At 50.0% G+C, this 16512-nt stretch overlaps 1 protein-coding gene across 1 annotated transcript in view; it reads right to left on the reverse strand.

Annotated features, from left to right (window-relative positions):
• The window catches only part of LOC115504042 (polypeptide N-acetylgalactosaminyltransferase 17), a 114369-nt gene that overhangs the window by 37544 nt on the left and 60313 nt on the right, over nucleotides 1-16512 (reverse strand). Inside the window, exon 2 of the mRNA XM_030300689.1 lies at nucleotides 1152-1337. Within this exon, the coding sequence (XP_030156549.1) occupies nucleotides 1152-1337 (186 nt within the window). The remainder of the gene's footprint in view (nucleotides 1-1151; nucleotides 1338-16512) is intronic.

Raw genomic sequence — 16512 nt, forward strand, 5'->3', positions numbered from 1 at the left:
TCGTTACGGGGGCGCTAAATGAGATACTGCTTAGGGAGTAGGTTTAAGGGGACTCCTTTGATCATACTTCCTGAGTGCCAGGGACATAGCCAGGGCTCAGCAAGGGGTACCTATCTTTATATAAATAACCACATGTCAAATCACTTCTGGTTTAACAGCTACAAAGTGCTATTATGGCCAAAAGGGCTTCAATGCTTGGGAACATTATCTCAATAACTGTAACAACATGATACAAATTCTTCACTTTTACCCTCTTTATCTAGAAATCCTGCACGTAGTCTGCTGCTCTGGGCTGCCGCCTCCTGAAACCTGAAATCTGCCGGTCCTCAGAGGGAACAATTCTAGGCGACTCTCTCAGGACATGGCTGAGACACCTACAGGTACTCTGACTGAAGAGATAAACCCAACTTTGGCGGGTCACCCCGCTGTGCTGTGGATCTAAGTGCATTACATGCACCTAGATTGATGATTTTGGTACTCTGTACTTAAACTGAGTACTCTAGTACTTAGATGGGGGTACTTTAGTACTTATTACTTAAGCGAGTACTTTAGATTCAGTTCCCCCAGTCACCTTCGGAAGGATTTTCTAGGCAAGGAGCCTCAGGGACGGAGGCAGTAAGTGGATTTGTTCAAGACTGCATAGCTGGTAAGCGGCAGAGCAGGGATTGCAACCAAATCAAGGCACAGCCATCACACAAAACTCCTGTCAGGCTTTGGCAACACGGGAGTTTTCTTAGGCTGTATTCTGGAAAGAATATGGAGGAGACTTGAAGAGCCACGTAAACTGGTAGGGGTGTATGTCATGGGGCAGGTGGAGCTCCGTGGGAGGGCACAAAGTGAGGGCAAATCATGGAGTCATTGGTTAAGAAGCTTCCAGAACACCATGGACGGTCAGGAGCAGGGCATCCGGATGACTACAGTATGGCTGGGATTAATTCAATAAGACCCTTCTACTCTTTGTAACTGGATTTCGAGAGTTCCATTGTGCCAGGCCCCACGTAAAGCAGGGTTTCCAACACCTGGAGATCTGTGAACCCCTTCAAAATGCTCTTACAATTTTGCAAGTGTAAGCATCTTTCTGAGGAGACACCATCATTGACCTGACAGGATCACTGGTCCAGGGTGATGGGGAAGGGCTGCTGGGGCCCTACCTCCAGTGGCAGATTCCACGCTATGTACACGTGAGACTTGTAATCATCCATCCAGACCTCAGCAACCCGGAGAGCATTCCTCTTGGTGTAGAAACCGATGTTGCTGTTGTAGGGTTTCTTCTTCCGCTCAATGTGGGCCACCCGTGAGCAAGGCAGGACCTCCATGCTGCCCCCACAGAGCCATACCTGGAGGAGGGAGGACTTGATCAGCCTGACAGGGAAATCCCTAGAGGCCACTGCCCCTCCCCAAGGCCCAAAGGCAACGGTCAGGGGACGCAGCATGGGTGAGAAGTACATTTTAATGTATTTTGAGGTTGGTCTGTTACTGCAATGTAGACTAACCTAACTAAAACAGGTGTAAAAGAAGGCTTGGGAGACTTTTATAGATAAAATAGTTTAGGATATTAAAATAGAGCTCTGGGTAACTAAGGCCCAGAGCCTTAGTTAGGTGGCTCCTGGTGACACATGGATTTTCTTAAGCTCTTCGTAGTGCACAGTTGGCACCCATGGAGGTTTTCTTTCCCACCTGGCTGAAGTCGGGCCTTGCAGACCTAGAACAGAAAATTCAAACTGAAAAGCAAACCATATTTATTCATATCAGCACCAAGGGCACAACAGGCTACTTACGCATCGTTAATATGCTCTGTGATGGAGTCCTAAGAGCACAGATGCCCAGCCTTCTGGAAGCATCTGCCCCAATGGTATCATGGGCGGGCATCCCTTGTTATTGCTGGAATTGGAACATGCAGGTGGAAGGCTGATATGGTAGTTGCCTTTGACGGATACAAAAGCCCAAGGAAGTGACACCTGCCATTCTCTGCATGGGCATGGCAGGCATCCAGGCCCAAAAGGCCCTGCTGGTATGGAAAAGCTGAACTGTCCAACTTCTCCCAGTCCCAGGCAGGCAAAGCAAAGCACTCCTGATTGTCAGGAAGGACTACTTTGTGGAAATAAACGTACTGGTGGGGAGAGTGTGCTGGTGAGCTGACCCAGTCAGCACAGACAATGTATATGCTCACCCCAACCTGGGATACTTCAAGCCCCTCTACCTTTACTTTCCCAGACCCCCTTCTTGAGGATACTGGGACCCTCCTGCAGGTTTGTACACCATCCCTGGACCTTCATTGATTGAATTTGGTGGCAAGATCCATGCGTGTGTGGTCTTCTGTTTCTATTTCCCAACTCTGGCTGCACCATAGGGAAATGATACAGATGGAAAATTCTGCCCATAACCATGAATCCTCACCTTCAAGGAGGAGACTGTAAGCTAAGGGTTTGTTTGGTAGACAGTGAGTGGTCCAGAGGAGCTTGATTTGGGGACCTGACCATTAGGTTCCCCTTGCGTCGTCATGGCAGCTGCTGACAGTGGAAGGAAGCCATGTCAAGGAGGCAAATATAGCCAATGCCTGTAGGGAATGGGGGCAAGAGACCTTACCAGGTAAAACCAGGTAGCTGAATTTCTGGGGTGGGCAATAGGCAAAGATACAGAGCGGCACAGGTATGTGGCATTGCGCAGTTTCAAGATTCAGGGAATGAATGGAAAGACATCCCATGTTCATGGATTGGAAGGCCCCATGTTGTTAAGGCGGCAACACTTTCCAAATTGATTTAAAGACAACACAATCCTCATCCAAACCCCAGATGGCTTCTTTGCAGAAATTAGCAAACTAATCCTAAAATACATGTAGACATACAAGAGACTCCAAAAAACCTTGAAAAGAGCAAAGCTGGAGGACTTCCACCTCTGATTTCAACTTACCACAAAGCTACTATAATCAAGACAGTGCGGTGGAGGAATAAGGATAGACGACAGGATAGAACTGAGAGTCTAGAAATAAACCCTCACCTCTACAACTGACTGACTTTCAACAAGGGTGCCAAGACAGTCCAACGGGGGGAAATAGTCTTTTCAATAAGTTGTGCTGGGACAACATGCCAAAGAATGAATCTGGACCACCACATCACAACATATGCAAACTTGAAATGGATCCAAGACATAAATGTAAGAGCTAAAACTGTAGAACTCTTAGAAGTAAACATAAGGGCAAATTTTCATAACCTACGACTAGGCAAATATTCACCAACTGATAAAAGGATTAACAAAAGATGATATATCCATACAATGGAATATTATTGAGCGACAAAAACAAGTAAGTGCTACCCTATGGATGAACCTTGAAAACATTATGCTAAGGGAAAGAGGCCAGTCATAAAGGACAGCGTACTCTATGATTGCATTTATGTGAAATGTTCAGTATAAGAAAATCCATACAGACAGAAAGAAAATTAAGGGTTGCCTAGGACTAGGGGTGGGGTTGGAGGAAGGTAGAGTGGGGATGGGGTTTCCTTTTACGGTGATAAAAAAAATGTGCTAGTATCAATTGAGGTGATCACTGAACAACTCCTTGAATATACTAAAAACCATTGAGTCGTGCACTTAATTTTAAAATTTTTTTCATGTTTGTTCATTTATTTTGGGAGAGAGAGAGAGCATGAGCAGAGAAAGGGCAGAGAGAGAGAGAGAGGGAGAGAGAGAATCCCAAGCAGGTTCCACGCTGTTAGTGCAGAGCCCAACACGGGGTTGGATCTCACGAACTGTGAGATCATGACTTGAGCTGAAACCAAGAGCTGGGTGCTCAATCGAAGGAGCCACCCAGGCGCCTCGGAGTTGTGCACTTTAAATGAGTGAATCATAATGGTATGTGAAGATCTCAACAAAGCGGTGACAAAAATAAACAGATAGATAGAGAAGTAATTCCCCGAGAGATGGGAAAAGAAGATTCAAGGGGTAGATTCCAGTTTGGGAAGCTAAGGAGAAATAATGCAATCCAAAGCAGAGCTGTGTGAAAACCACTTCCGGAGTAGGGATAACGTGTGCAGGTGTATGAGGGGCCTCAGCAAAAGCCAGAAACCCCGTAACAAGAACGGAGGTTCCAGGCGGGAACAGAACCCACAGGCAGACCAACTTGGTGCCAGTCTTCTGTAAGCGGTCCAGACCAAGGTCAGGATAGACCAAGATCGGGATTGTTCCGATTGTTTCAGGTTGTCCCTAGGGAAAGTTGTTTCAGATGTCCCTTGCTAGGAGTGGGCTGACAGAGCAGAGGGTCCAGGTCAGACCCCAAGCCTCTTAAACAAGAGTGGGATATGGTGTGCCAGCTGGGAGGCAGGCCACACAGCACATCTGTCGTGTGTAGCTGGGACCGTGGCTTCCTCTTCTGGACTCTGCCATGTGGATACCAGTTGGCATACTCATGGACACCAACTCAGAGCCACTTAGGTTTTCCTGTATGGTCTGGGGAGAGGCAAAGGGTTCTCGGACTGTTTAGCATCTTGATGGTACAGACAGCCCTCTCCTGGGCCCAGCAAACCTGGAGTGAATGACCAGTGTCAGCACTGGCCCGGATGCCTGTAACATCATCACAGACCTCTTCTGCCTGGAACACATTCCTGTTACCATCCTGTGCCAGCCTGGCCTTGGTCTACACCTCAGTCTGTCACCTCTAGTGACTCGGACTGGATTTAGGGTCGTAAGCACGAGCAACTAGCAATAGCATATCTTGTATGAGACAGAAAATGACAGCACTGAAACACACAGGCTGCAAACTACTCTGGAGATACCGGGCAGAGGAGGTAATTTAAAGTTAGGGAAGAAATAAAGAGAGGAAGGAAGGAAGGAAGGAAGGAAGGAAGGAAGGAAGGAAGAGAAGAGGAAGAAGAAGAAGAAGAAGAAGAAGAAGAAGAAGAAGAAGAAGAAGAAGGAGGAGGAGGAGGAGGAGGAGGGAGAGGAAGGAAAAAACAGAAAAGAAAAAGAAGAAGAAAGACACACAAACACCCAGTAGGTGTGGGAGGCAAACTGAGCGCAGTCCTTTGGGCCTTGAGGAGCAGCCCTAGCCTCCTCTCTGCTTTATCCTTCATCCTCCACTTCCACAGACCCTCCACTCACAGAGGTGAGTATCTTCGCTAGGCCTGCTCCAAAACGTAGGACCAGCCAAATCCTTACAACCAGGCACCAACACCAAGTACCTCATGAAATCCTCACAGATGAGGAAACTGAGGGTCCAAGAGGTTGATTAAGTTGTTTACAATCCATAGCCAGTAAGTGGGGGACCCAGAACCACAACCTAACCCCGGGCCACACCAACAGGCCAGCCCTTACTCGGTGGGCACCTGCAGCTCTGACCCCACCAATCCAGGGGCAGCGGGCCTGCGCTCATGGATCCTCCAGAATTTCCTCAGCCACAGCTTGCACCTCACTCAAGATGTCTGGCCAGTGCCTCTGTGGGTGGGGTGAGTGAGGGGGACAGGGTGTGCATCCATGGCCTGAGGAAACTCAGTGGACCCGAAGTGGCACCAACGATACCCTCAGGGTCAGGGGTGTCATTGTTAGGGGTGCCAAGGTCAGCCTCCTGCCGCACAAAGCCATGTCCAGTGCAACGCAAGGGGAACGGGAGGAGCCAGTGGCTCAAGTGATTCTCAAGTCTTGGGAGGCTCTTCTCCAAGTTGGCAGGAGCGGTCACAGCAGAGCTCATGAGCTGGCCCTAAGGGTTGACAGGGTGACGTGAAGTCTGTCCGTGGTCAAATGACCGAGTGTAGATGTAGTGTAGAAGCGAAGCCATTCACGAGGGTAGACTGAATACCTTAGAAACAAAGCGACAGGTTAACTAAGGCAGCTGCTGAGGGCTGACCCAGGGGACTGATACTCACGCAGTTTCCTACTCTACCTGAGAGCTATGAAAGCAAAAAGGTAGCTCCATAAACGGAGTGATCGATTCATCCTTCCGCGAGACATAAGCACCAGCTACACGTGTCTCAAGTACAGCTGCTCCCGAGGAAGTTATCCTTCCTTCCGTTACCGTTTGTCGGCCCAAATGGCGAGGTTCTATGGAGACTGGGGGACATTATACCAGGGGAGATGAATAAGTAGGTGGGGATGAAGGACTGACTGGCACATCTGTGATGCCAGGGAGGAAGAAGAGAGGAAACGACCATCCTGGAATAGCACTCCAGGCCCGGAGGTCCTCCCCAGAGGAGGAGGTAGGCCCTCCAGATGGGCTGGAATGGGCCAGGAAGATAGCACAGTCCAAGCTCGGGCACAAGTCCTGGTGGGATAGAAGCCACAGCGAGGCTCTTGGTGACCCTCTGCCTGGGAAGTGGTGGCCATCAGGAGACGTGCTGACCCCAATAACACATATTAATTAATTCATAGTTATTCATCCAGAAAATTCCACTCAGAGCCTACTTTCCAGCATGGGAACGTCAAGGAGAGTGTCGAGGGACAAGTCCTTGCTCTCACGAAGTTGATGATCTTAAAAGGGAAACACATTAATTAAATAATCACAGGCAGATGTGCCTTCTCAGAAGCAGAGCCAATTTCAATGAAGGAAAGCAACACAGTGCTGGAAAAACCAGCATCCAACAAAGGGACAGGCCCTTAGGCTTAGAGAAAGCAACCCTGACGTGGGGCAGGTAAGGTGAAATCAGAAAGGCTAGACTGAGCTAACCTGGCTAAAGAGGTGGGGTGAGTGGACAAGAGCCCAAGCCCGGGGGCAGCCAGCACAGATGCAGCGGCCTCGTGGGGGGGAAAGTCTGGGTTCAAGATGGCTGCAACAATCTCTCCCACGCTCCTTTGCAATGTGGATTTTTTGCTCCTTCCATCAACGAGTTGGATCGACTTTCCCTCCTCTTGGATCTGGGCTCGTCTTCAGACCTGCAGTGGTGAGTAGAATGCGGTAGAAGCTTTTTTGCACTCTCCAAGGCCAGGCCTTGGGAGGGTTTGCAAGTTTTACTGTCCCCCTCTTGGGATTCTGAGTCCACCATGCTGTGAAGAAGCTGGGAATGAAAGACCACGGGGGCGAAGGGGGTCCAGCCTGGGCTCACTCACATGCCCGGAGCTTCAGCTGGACGGGGCTCCTCCGGTCCATCCACTGACTGACCACCCACGCGTGAACGAGCCCAGCAATGCTATGAGGGGCACAGGAATCAGCCAGCAGACCCCAGCCTAGACTGCCAGACTCCAGAATCATGAGCAAATCAATTGTTCTTTTAAGTCACTAAACTGTGGGCTTACACAAACAACTCGCGTGAACGGAATATTCAAGGAGTATTCAAGGAACTGAAAGAACAGCCACGCGGCTGCGTCGGGGCAAGGGTGGAAGAGAGGAGAATAGCATGAAAGGAAGCTGGGTGGGCAGGCAGGGTTTGCACCAGCCGGGCCTGCAGGCCACGTGAAGGAAACTGATCTTCGTTCTAAATGAGAAGCCACTGAAAGGTATGAGTTTGAAAACGTGAACTCTGGCTGAAGCGTGGGAAACAGATTAGCAGGAAGGCGAGGGGAGGCAGAGGAGGCAGGAGGGTCTTAACGTCACTGCCGGGAGAAATGCTGGTAGCTTTGGCTAGGGCAATGGGATAGAAGCAGATATGTTGACAGATTTGAGGCTTTTTAGCAGGCAAAATCTTGAGCAACGGGTTGGATATGGCGGAGACAAAGAAGGATCAAGAATGACTCCTAGGGTTTTTGCTTGTGTAGTTGGATGTAGGGTGGTGGCATCGTGCCCTGGGCCAGAAAGCCTGCCCAAGGCTCTGGAAGAAAAAAAGCATCACAAGAGTCTTAGGCGGGACACGTCCTTTCTGCTTAGGACACTTGATACCCTGGGGGAAGAGGACACTATGGGAGACGGATGTCAAAGGGTGCCATTGATTTCTGAGTTCTCCACCATCACTCCAGGGGGAGAGTCTTCGAGGGTGCGCTGGCTTAATTCCATCTTTTGGTGAATTTCATTCATTCAACTCATATTGTCTAACAAGTATTTTACTAACTCGCTAGAGTCTTAAAGATGACGGAAAGTATGTCATCAGACTAGGCAAAAGTTGGTATTTCCGGAATTATGCCTGGATCTCAGCCGGTCTGGCGGTCTCCCTGAATACCCTCTGTACTTCCCAGAGTCTCCGTCTTCCCTTCAAGGGCAGGACGAGAAGCTGGCCTAGATTGCTGGTTCCCAAACCTGGCTGTGCCTCTGAATCCCCAAGGGATGCTTTAAAATAACAAACGCTTGGATCCCACCCGAGACCTATGAATCACATTCTCTGAGGAGAAGCTGAGGGACTACTGGGTGGTTTAAAAAATCCCCCATGTGATTGTGATGTGTCCAGGTTTGGGAACCACTGGCCTAAACTCATTTCATATCTTTTTCTGAGACTGTGGTTTTATGACTGGAGGCAAAGAGAAGGTAGGATGTGCCTGGCCAGAGCACAGACCACTGGGTGATGGCTCCAGGAATGCTGGGGACCTAAAGTTCCAGGTATTGCCCAGACCATGCTCTCCCTGGTGCCTCCATCACCAAGGAGCTTGGACGGTAAGGGGGCAAAGTCAAGGAGCCGGAAGTCACCGCCTTGGCGGAGGTGAGCAGCCGTGGAGGCGGCCAGGAAACATGGCGGAAGCCAGGAGCTAAAGCCAATGTGGCTGCTTCATTTACATCACCTACGGTAGGCAGTGGCCTCTAAACATTTTTGATATATGTTCTCCACTGGAAAAAGAACAGTTGAAGGCCAATATGTTGACTTTATCCATTTAAAAATATATGCCCATGCTATTGTATTAATGTCTTTTACACACGATACATTTAAGGACAGAGACATTTAAAAATTATACCACCATGGAGGTGCTAATGTATTCCCCTTAGACCCCAGTGGATTATCCTGTGTCCGTCCGGCTTTGGAAACCACTATGAGAATTCAAGTATTCGAGGTCTAGGTCCTAGTCCACCATTTTTAGAGGCCAGCTGTTGCTCAAAGCAGCAGAAAGTATTGTTCAGGAACGAGTAGGTTTGGAGCCAAAGTAATCTAGTGAGAATTTTCAACCGTGACACTAGAGTGTGAACAGCGAGCGCCATGATAACATGAAAGCTACTTGTCCCGAGATGCCCCAGGCGCCATCTGGGGGCAGCTGTCTCTGGAAAAAGCCCTGGATGGTGTTACAAGGTCTGCGCCTCCGTCTCCCCCACCCCCTAGTCATTAAGGTTCAACAGGAAGCTGCCGGATCCAGAAAGAAATCCGGGTGTCATGCTCAGCACTCACCTCCCCAGACACCGGTCAGTCCGTCACCAAGTCCTGCAGATGAACGCCTCTTAACTGTGGCTCGATTGTAGCCACTTCCCCAAACACCCACCACGACCACCAGACCACTGGCTCCTCCGCCACCACTCCAAGCTGTCACCACCTGGACCGCGGCACCCACGTGCCCATGGCGCCGTCCGTCTGGCCTCCACTCAGCAGCCAGAGTGCCGTGTTCCGATCACGTCATTCCCCTGAACGCTTCGTGGGCTCCCACTGCTCTGAGAATGAAGTCCAGAATCCTAACATGGCTTTGCAGGACCCCCGTGCCCGCCTCACCCTCGTGTGCAGCTCCCCCACAGCGAGCCTTCTTTCTCTTCTTTCATGTGCCACAGTCCTTCCAGCCTCGGAGCCTTTGCTGAGCCCCTGCCCGGGACACTCTTTCCTTCTCTGCCTGGTTACCTCTTCCTCCAACTTCAGCCTTTAGCTCAACCACTGCTTCCCCAGGGAAGCCCCCCCACCATAAAGGCAGAGCCCCCTACTGCAGACTCACGTAGTACTTGTACACACTTGTGCAAGTACAACTTACCGCAGTTGTGATTTTGTGAGTGTGCCACGCACACACACAGTGGGTGTGTGAGAGTATTACCCTCTCTTTTCCTTACTGGGCTGTTAGCTCGTTGAGGACCAGACCCCTGTCATCCTGTGTCCCCAGTGCCCAGCGCTGGGTCTGGCACATCAGTAAGCACCTGACAAACTCTTGTTCAATGGGCGAATGTGAACGTACTAATGAAGGCAGTGGGGACGGAGGGCGAATTCGTAGGATGGGTCTAGACAGAGGGCATAAGACGGGGGGAGGGAGGGAGGAAATGAAGGGAAAAAATAGAAACGGTCTAGAGATACAACATGACAGGCACAGAAAGGACAATCAGATTGACCAAGGGTCTTTATTATAGGACTCAACACCAGGAAGATCTGAGTCTCCCCAACTTTTCGGCCCACAAACCCAAAACCACCCTCGTGCTTCTGGGACTGCGGTTCCTTGGCACCCTGGCTCATAATGCAAAGCTACCCTGCAGTAGTCACCACCAGCCGACCCAGTCCAGCCTGGACACCACCGGGAGGCATTCTCTAGCACAAGCTGAGAAATACTGAGCAGGTATCTGGTAATGGAAGCCCGCGGGCTCCATTTCTCCCAGGATTTGGGCACACTCACTCTACCCCACCTCACCCCCCGGTTTCCTCATCTATAAACGAGGGGGTGGGGCTACTTCCGAGCCTCTTTTGGCCCTGGTGTTAAGTCTGTGATTCCCTACACCATAGACCACAGGCCCAGGGTTCAGGGTCAGGGTCATCACCAGTGGAGGGCACCGGCTTCCTTACGCTGGCCACCCCAGCGTTGACCTTCTTGGGGAATAATCTCGAGACTACCAAGAATCCCCCAACTAATGAATTCAGGCATGTTATCTAGACCACCGGTTTATCTCTGAATCAGATCTCCAGGCTGCCTTGGGTGCACCTAGGGTGCACCCTCTATCACGGGCAGCCTCTAGGCGCGCACCGAAGCTGGTTTTTTCTCCTTGTGAACTAGTCGACATCCCGACCGTGCCACTTACTGAACACATTTCTTGGATGGCACTTCCTTGTATTGGCATAGGGCGTGACACTGACTCTACCAGATCTCAGATCTCAACTAGTGCTGAGTGGGGGCACCTGGGGTGGCTCAGTCAGTTGAGCGTCTGACTTTGCAGGGTTTGGTGTGGATATGGGCATATTTTCGTCTCCCTTGGGTATACACCGAGGAGTGGGATTGCAGAGTCGTATGGTAACACCACGTTTAATCTCTCCAGGGGCTGCTAATCTTTTCCAACGTGGCTGCACCATTTGACATTCCCACCAGCAGTGTAAATTCTCCACATTCTCCCCAACCCTTGCCATTGTCCATCTTTTTGATTATAGCCATTCTGGTGGGCATGGAGTAGCCTCTTGTTGTGGTTGTGATATGCATTTCCCGGATGGCTAATGATGTTGGGCATCTTTTCACGGGCTTATGGGCCATCTGTGTCTCTTCTCTGGAGAAATGTCTATTCAGACCCTTCGCCCAATTTGTAACTGGGTTGTTTGTCTTTTCAGTATTAGTAGAGGCCGTGTGGAGGAAATGAAGTTGGCTTCCAGTGTCATTTCACTCCCTCTCCTTGCTTTCCATCATCCAAGTGCTCTAGGGTTCAAGGCCTCTCAAATCAGTCCTTCCCTGTGTAGAGCTGCCATGGAGATGGCCATGAGGTGCAGGAAAAGAACTGTGCAGCAGAGGCTGGTGTTCTTTTTTTTAAATGTTTACTGAGAGACAGAGTGTGAGTAGGCAAGGAGCAGACAGAGAGGGAGACGCAGAATCTGAAGCAGGCTCCAGGCTCGGAGCTGTGAGCACAGAGCCCGACGCGGGGCTCGAACCCATGAACCGCGAGATCATGACCTGAGCCGAAGTCGGACGCTTCACCGACTGAGCCACCCAGGCGCCCCCAGAGGCCAATATTCTTGTTCTACCTCCTCCGAGGACTAGCTGTGCGATGTTAAACAAGTCCTTTTCCTCTTTCCTCCCAGGCTTAAGGCGTCCTCACCTATAAGATGGGAGTTGTACTACCCACCTGCCTGTACCACAGAGCTGTAATGAGGGCCTACTTGAGGTTATAGAGGTAAAAATGTAGGGACACCGTAGAGCCTTCCAGCCCTTCAAAGGGAGATCAGTGAGGTAACTTCTGGGCTTGGACCCAGGTTTCAGACTGCATGCTTCCGTCCCTGGCCCCACTGGTCGTTAGCTGGCCTGGGGCAACTTGTCCCAATGTCCTCCCCTGTGTAGTGAAGGACAATCACAGTCCTTACCTCTCTGGATCGTGGTGGTGTTTAAATGAGATGTTAGCACATCTCACTGTCAAGTGCTTAGAGCAGCGCTTGGCTCCAAGAAAGTTCTCCATGCACGTCATCTGGGCCATCGTTATTACCATCACTCCAAGTCGAGATTTCTGATCCCCTATTCTCTCTCTGCTCCCGGCACCAACTAAGAAGAGAATGGGCCGGATTGAGTTCCTAGAAGGTTTCTTCCTGATTGAGCACTGGATGCACTGGCAGAACAGGCATGCCGATGAGCTGTGCTGGTTTTTCCAGCCTAACGGTCTCCCCGAAACGTCCAAGTCTGTGTCTGAAGTGTGTGTGTGTGTGGGGGGGTTCTGCCCTTCGGGGCCCTCCTCAGATATGTGCCTCTTGGCGTCTCTATCCGTCTCTCCTTGTTCAGGCCCCAAACACAGCCACTGTAGGAGACCAGAATATGCCACCCTGAAATATGCCTCTTTGTCATAAAGATAATTTTGAGCTGATTATTTTGAGAAACAGCAGACAGAGAAGCTCTGAAAACAGAGCAGAAGTTCCCCTTTGGTAAGGGAAAACTGTATTTATAAAAGATCTCCATTTGCAAGGGTACCTTCTCCTCTGTACCAGGAAGAGAAGGATGCCTCCAAATCATAAGAGACCCATCCGTAGACAAAGCACTGACTTCACTCTGCATAATAAGACTTATCCTTGTTTACAGTACTATTCCCGGTCCTCTTCCCATAACTGGTCCCCTCTTCCTTTGTTTTAGCTGAAGATGGTATTCAAGCCCAAGTTCTCTAAAAAAAATTTTTTTTTAACGTGTATTCATTTTTGAGAGACAGAGAGAGACAGAGCACAAGCAGGGGTGGTGCAGAGAGAGAGAGAGAGAGAGACACGGAATCTGAAGCAGGCTCCAGGCTCTGAGCTGTCAGCACAGAGCCCGGCGTGGGGCTCGAACTCACGAACCATGAGATCATGACCGGAGCTCAAGTCGGACACTTAACCAACTGAGTCACCCAGGTGCCCCTCAAGCCCAGGTTCTAAGCCGCCTCTTGAAGTCTTCCCATCCCTGAGTTTCTCCCAGGTATACGTGAGATGTACATGTTAATAGATACCTGTTTGCTTTTCTCCTGCTAATCTGTCTTTTCTTACAGGGGCCCTAGCTAGGAACCTAGAAGAGTTGAAGGGAAGATTTTTTTTTTCTCTCCTCTACCCCACCCTCGTCCCCAGAGTCTGTGCATGTTCCCAGGGCAACCATGGGTGTCCAATGCCGTCCATCCCAGTCTGTCAGCCAAGGGGCAAGCCAACCAAGGCAGCTCTTCAGACCCCAGTCACTCAGTGTCTTTTTCCGGTGTCTTACAAGATGCTGCTTTTCACAAGTTAGAGTTGGCTTTGTTCCAGAATAGAACGATAAATATCTGGATTCCAAGGGGAGAATCTCAAGGGAGTTGACAGGTCAGCCGGCCAGCAACGGGTGCAGGGAATAAAATTTCCTTGTAAGGCCTCCATTCTGTCTTCAGTAAGCTTTCTCCCCAACTCACGGGCACATATACCTAAAGTAACAGGGGACATCACTGACATCTCTCGGGAGAGAAGAAAACACAATTTTCTCTCTATTTTGTCACGTAGACTTGGAATGTAAGAGGAAAAAAAAAATCTCGCCCCTTGAAAAAAAGGTGGCGGGAGGGGAGTCAAAGAGCCTAGAATTCAATAAACACTGATGTGTTCCTGTGGTTGGTGACCAGCACCTTGAGATTCTGGATATGGCCATCCCCCGAGGAGAGATGGACTTGACTGACCTTCAGCTACAGGATCTCCATCAGCTTGGACTCCTCTCACGGCCAGACCTGTGTATTTGATTCGACAGAACCTAGAAGTCCTACACTGGGGGCTTCTCCTGTCCCTTCCCCTAGGGAGTCTAGCCCTGCCTCTCTGAAGCTGGTCTTCTAGATGCCTCCTTCCCATGGACACAAATTCTTCCTGGTATCACGCTGAAATCACTGTGGAAGCCATTTAAGCCCATTTACATTGCTAAAAGCAACACTAGAGGAACGTTCAACACAGAAATTATGTAAATAACCCCATTTCGGTAATCCAAATGCAGGCAAATGTTAGCCTTTTGTCTGCTGGTAAAATCTGTTCAAAATAACATAGATTTCTAGCTAAGAGAACTTTTAATTTGTTATTCCCATCCGGCCAATTCTTTTGGGGACTCTCTGGTAACCCACCTCCCAAAGACACGGGCTCATCTTCGAAATCCCAGGGGGTGGCCCTGCTCCTCCGTGCTCCCCTCTGCCATCCTGGAGATGGCGAGCTGGCTTCTCGTGGCCGAAATGTCTGTTCTAGCCCACTAAAATGGACAGATGCATAATGGCTTTCCTCCTAAAGTCCTTTAACAAAAATTCAATTTCAATCTTCTGCTTGATTTATTACCGTTTCTCAGAAACAGGATTTACAAATATGGACCTGAAGACATATCTCAATTTAAGCACCACAGTGGCAAGAACCTCTAAATACCTAGATTCTATTGCCAGTGGATGCGAGTCATTTCTCTTAATACAAGATGAGGAATTAAAATGAAGCTTGGTAAAATGGCACGTGAGGCAGAGGAGGAGAGAAATGCATACATTCTGAAAGCAGCTTGACTTATCGAGCGTGGAAGGTATGGTGGGAGGGCTCTTTCCTTTTCTTTCCACTTGTGTGGTTGCTGCTTATGTGTTTGAAAGCATAATATCGGGGGGGGGGGCGGGACAAATAAGACCAGGTCTATGCTCTTACCAGTTTAAAATGTAGCCCAGCCTTGCTGCCCAGTCTGGTAGCATGTTACTGTTGGAGAGGACCCAGGGTTCTGTGTTAGGAAAAGAGCCCCAAACAGCCTCAATCATGCACTTTCAGCTCATTCCGCCCCTGCCCTGTGCCTTCCCCACCACTGAGGATCTCCCTACGCGGGTCTTCCCTCGTTCTTGTTTCTGTCCTCCCACTGTCCACAGACTCCTTCCCTTGGACAGTCCCTCCTTGCGTAAGAAGCTCCAAGTAAGTCGGTATTAAGCATGTATCCCTCTGCCCTCCCAGCCTGATGCTCTCAACTTGTAATAACCGATCTTCTTTGGTCACCCAATTCGGTACCATCTACGCGTTTACTAAGACCAGAGCTCAGAGCTAAATGCTGCCAAGGAACTAAAGATAATTTAGATGCACATCTGACACACAGTCTTTGCTCTTTTCTCAGAGCTTAAAATTAGAATTCCAGGAAAGTGTTGAAGATTGCTTTAGAACCTTGGTGTGGAAGCAGCCAGAAGGCGGGTGGGTGCTAACAGCCTTCATTCCCCTCCCTATGCATCCATGTTCTACTATCACTTAGCCTGCAATCTCACTTAGGATGAAAGAGGGGCTGGTAGGGTGCAATTAGAGATCAACTATGCTTCGCCATAGGAAGAAAGTGAATTATATTTAATTCTGTGTCTTTGACACCAAAGGGCTGGAGTTTTATCAAGGACGGTGATCTGGAAGGAGACGGGAATGTCCACATGCTTCAAAGAGTATCCCGTCACCCTGGTTCAAAATGTCCTCAAAGGGTGTCATTGCTCTTTCTAGAGCTCCATAACTGAAACCAACCTGGTCTGGGGTAAATGAAAGGCCTTGCCAATTACCACTCTCAGAAATCTGCAGAAAGGGACAGCGGGTACAGGGTTGCCGGTACTTTGGGGGTGGGGTGGGGTGGGGAGAGGCCAGGACTGACCCACTGACAGCTCCAGCAGATGAAATGGCCCGTCCGCCCCTTAGCTGTCAGATGAACCTCCCGTTCATTATAACGCGGCCAGTCAGGCATGTAGTGTGCATGGGAGGGGCAGGCGGGAGATAATGGCCCTATGATCGCAGGGAGAGCAAGGGTTGCTGATGCTGGGGCAGGGGACACAGGCCTCACCTTTGGGGCACCGTGAGTCTCTTTGTGCACGTTTGGGTTTTGTCCAAGGCACATCTGTTATTGGATGTGGGCTTTCCTATGGCTGGCCCTGCCCTGCCTGGCTGGACAGACCTTCAGCCCCCTGATCCTTCCCCAAGTGGTCAGGCCGGAGCATTTCCTAGAGTGCACCTGCTGTAAAGTGGTGTCGGGTGTTCACGGAGGCCCAGAGGGCAAGGACGGCCACGTAGGAGACACTCACATGGACCTGAGCACTGGCCCAGAAGTCCACGATGACCTGAGGTTGGTCCTCCTAAGACTGTGGCCACAGACACCACCTGGGAGGTGCAGACAGGGCAGCGCTGGGGGGCTGGGAAGCTGCGGGGTTCCGGGGCCTGGCGGGAAGCCAGCCTGTCGATAACAGGGACCGTCACTGATGCTCTTTCTCTCCAGTTCTCCTAAGAGTGGGATGAATGGGGCGGGCTGGAACTGCAACCTGTTTCCCCATCCCCCCCCTTTTTAAAATTTTTTTAATGTTTATTATTTTTG

This window comes from Lynx canadensis, chromosome E3, assembly GCF_007474595.2.
Source record: "Lynx canadensis isolate LIC74 chromosome E3, mLynCan4.pri.v2, whole genome shotgun sequence".
In the NCBI taxonomy this organism is placed as follows: Eukaryota; Metazoa; Chordata; class Mammalia; order Carnivora; family Felidae; genus Lynx; species Lynx canadensis.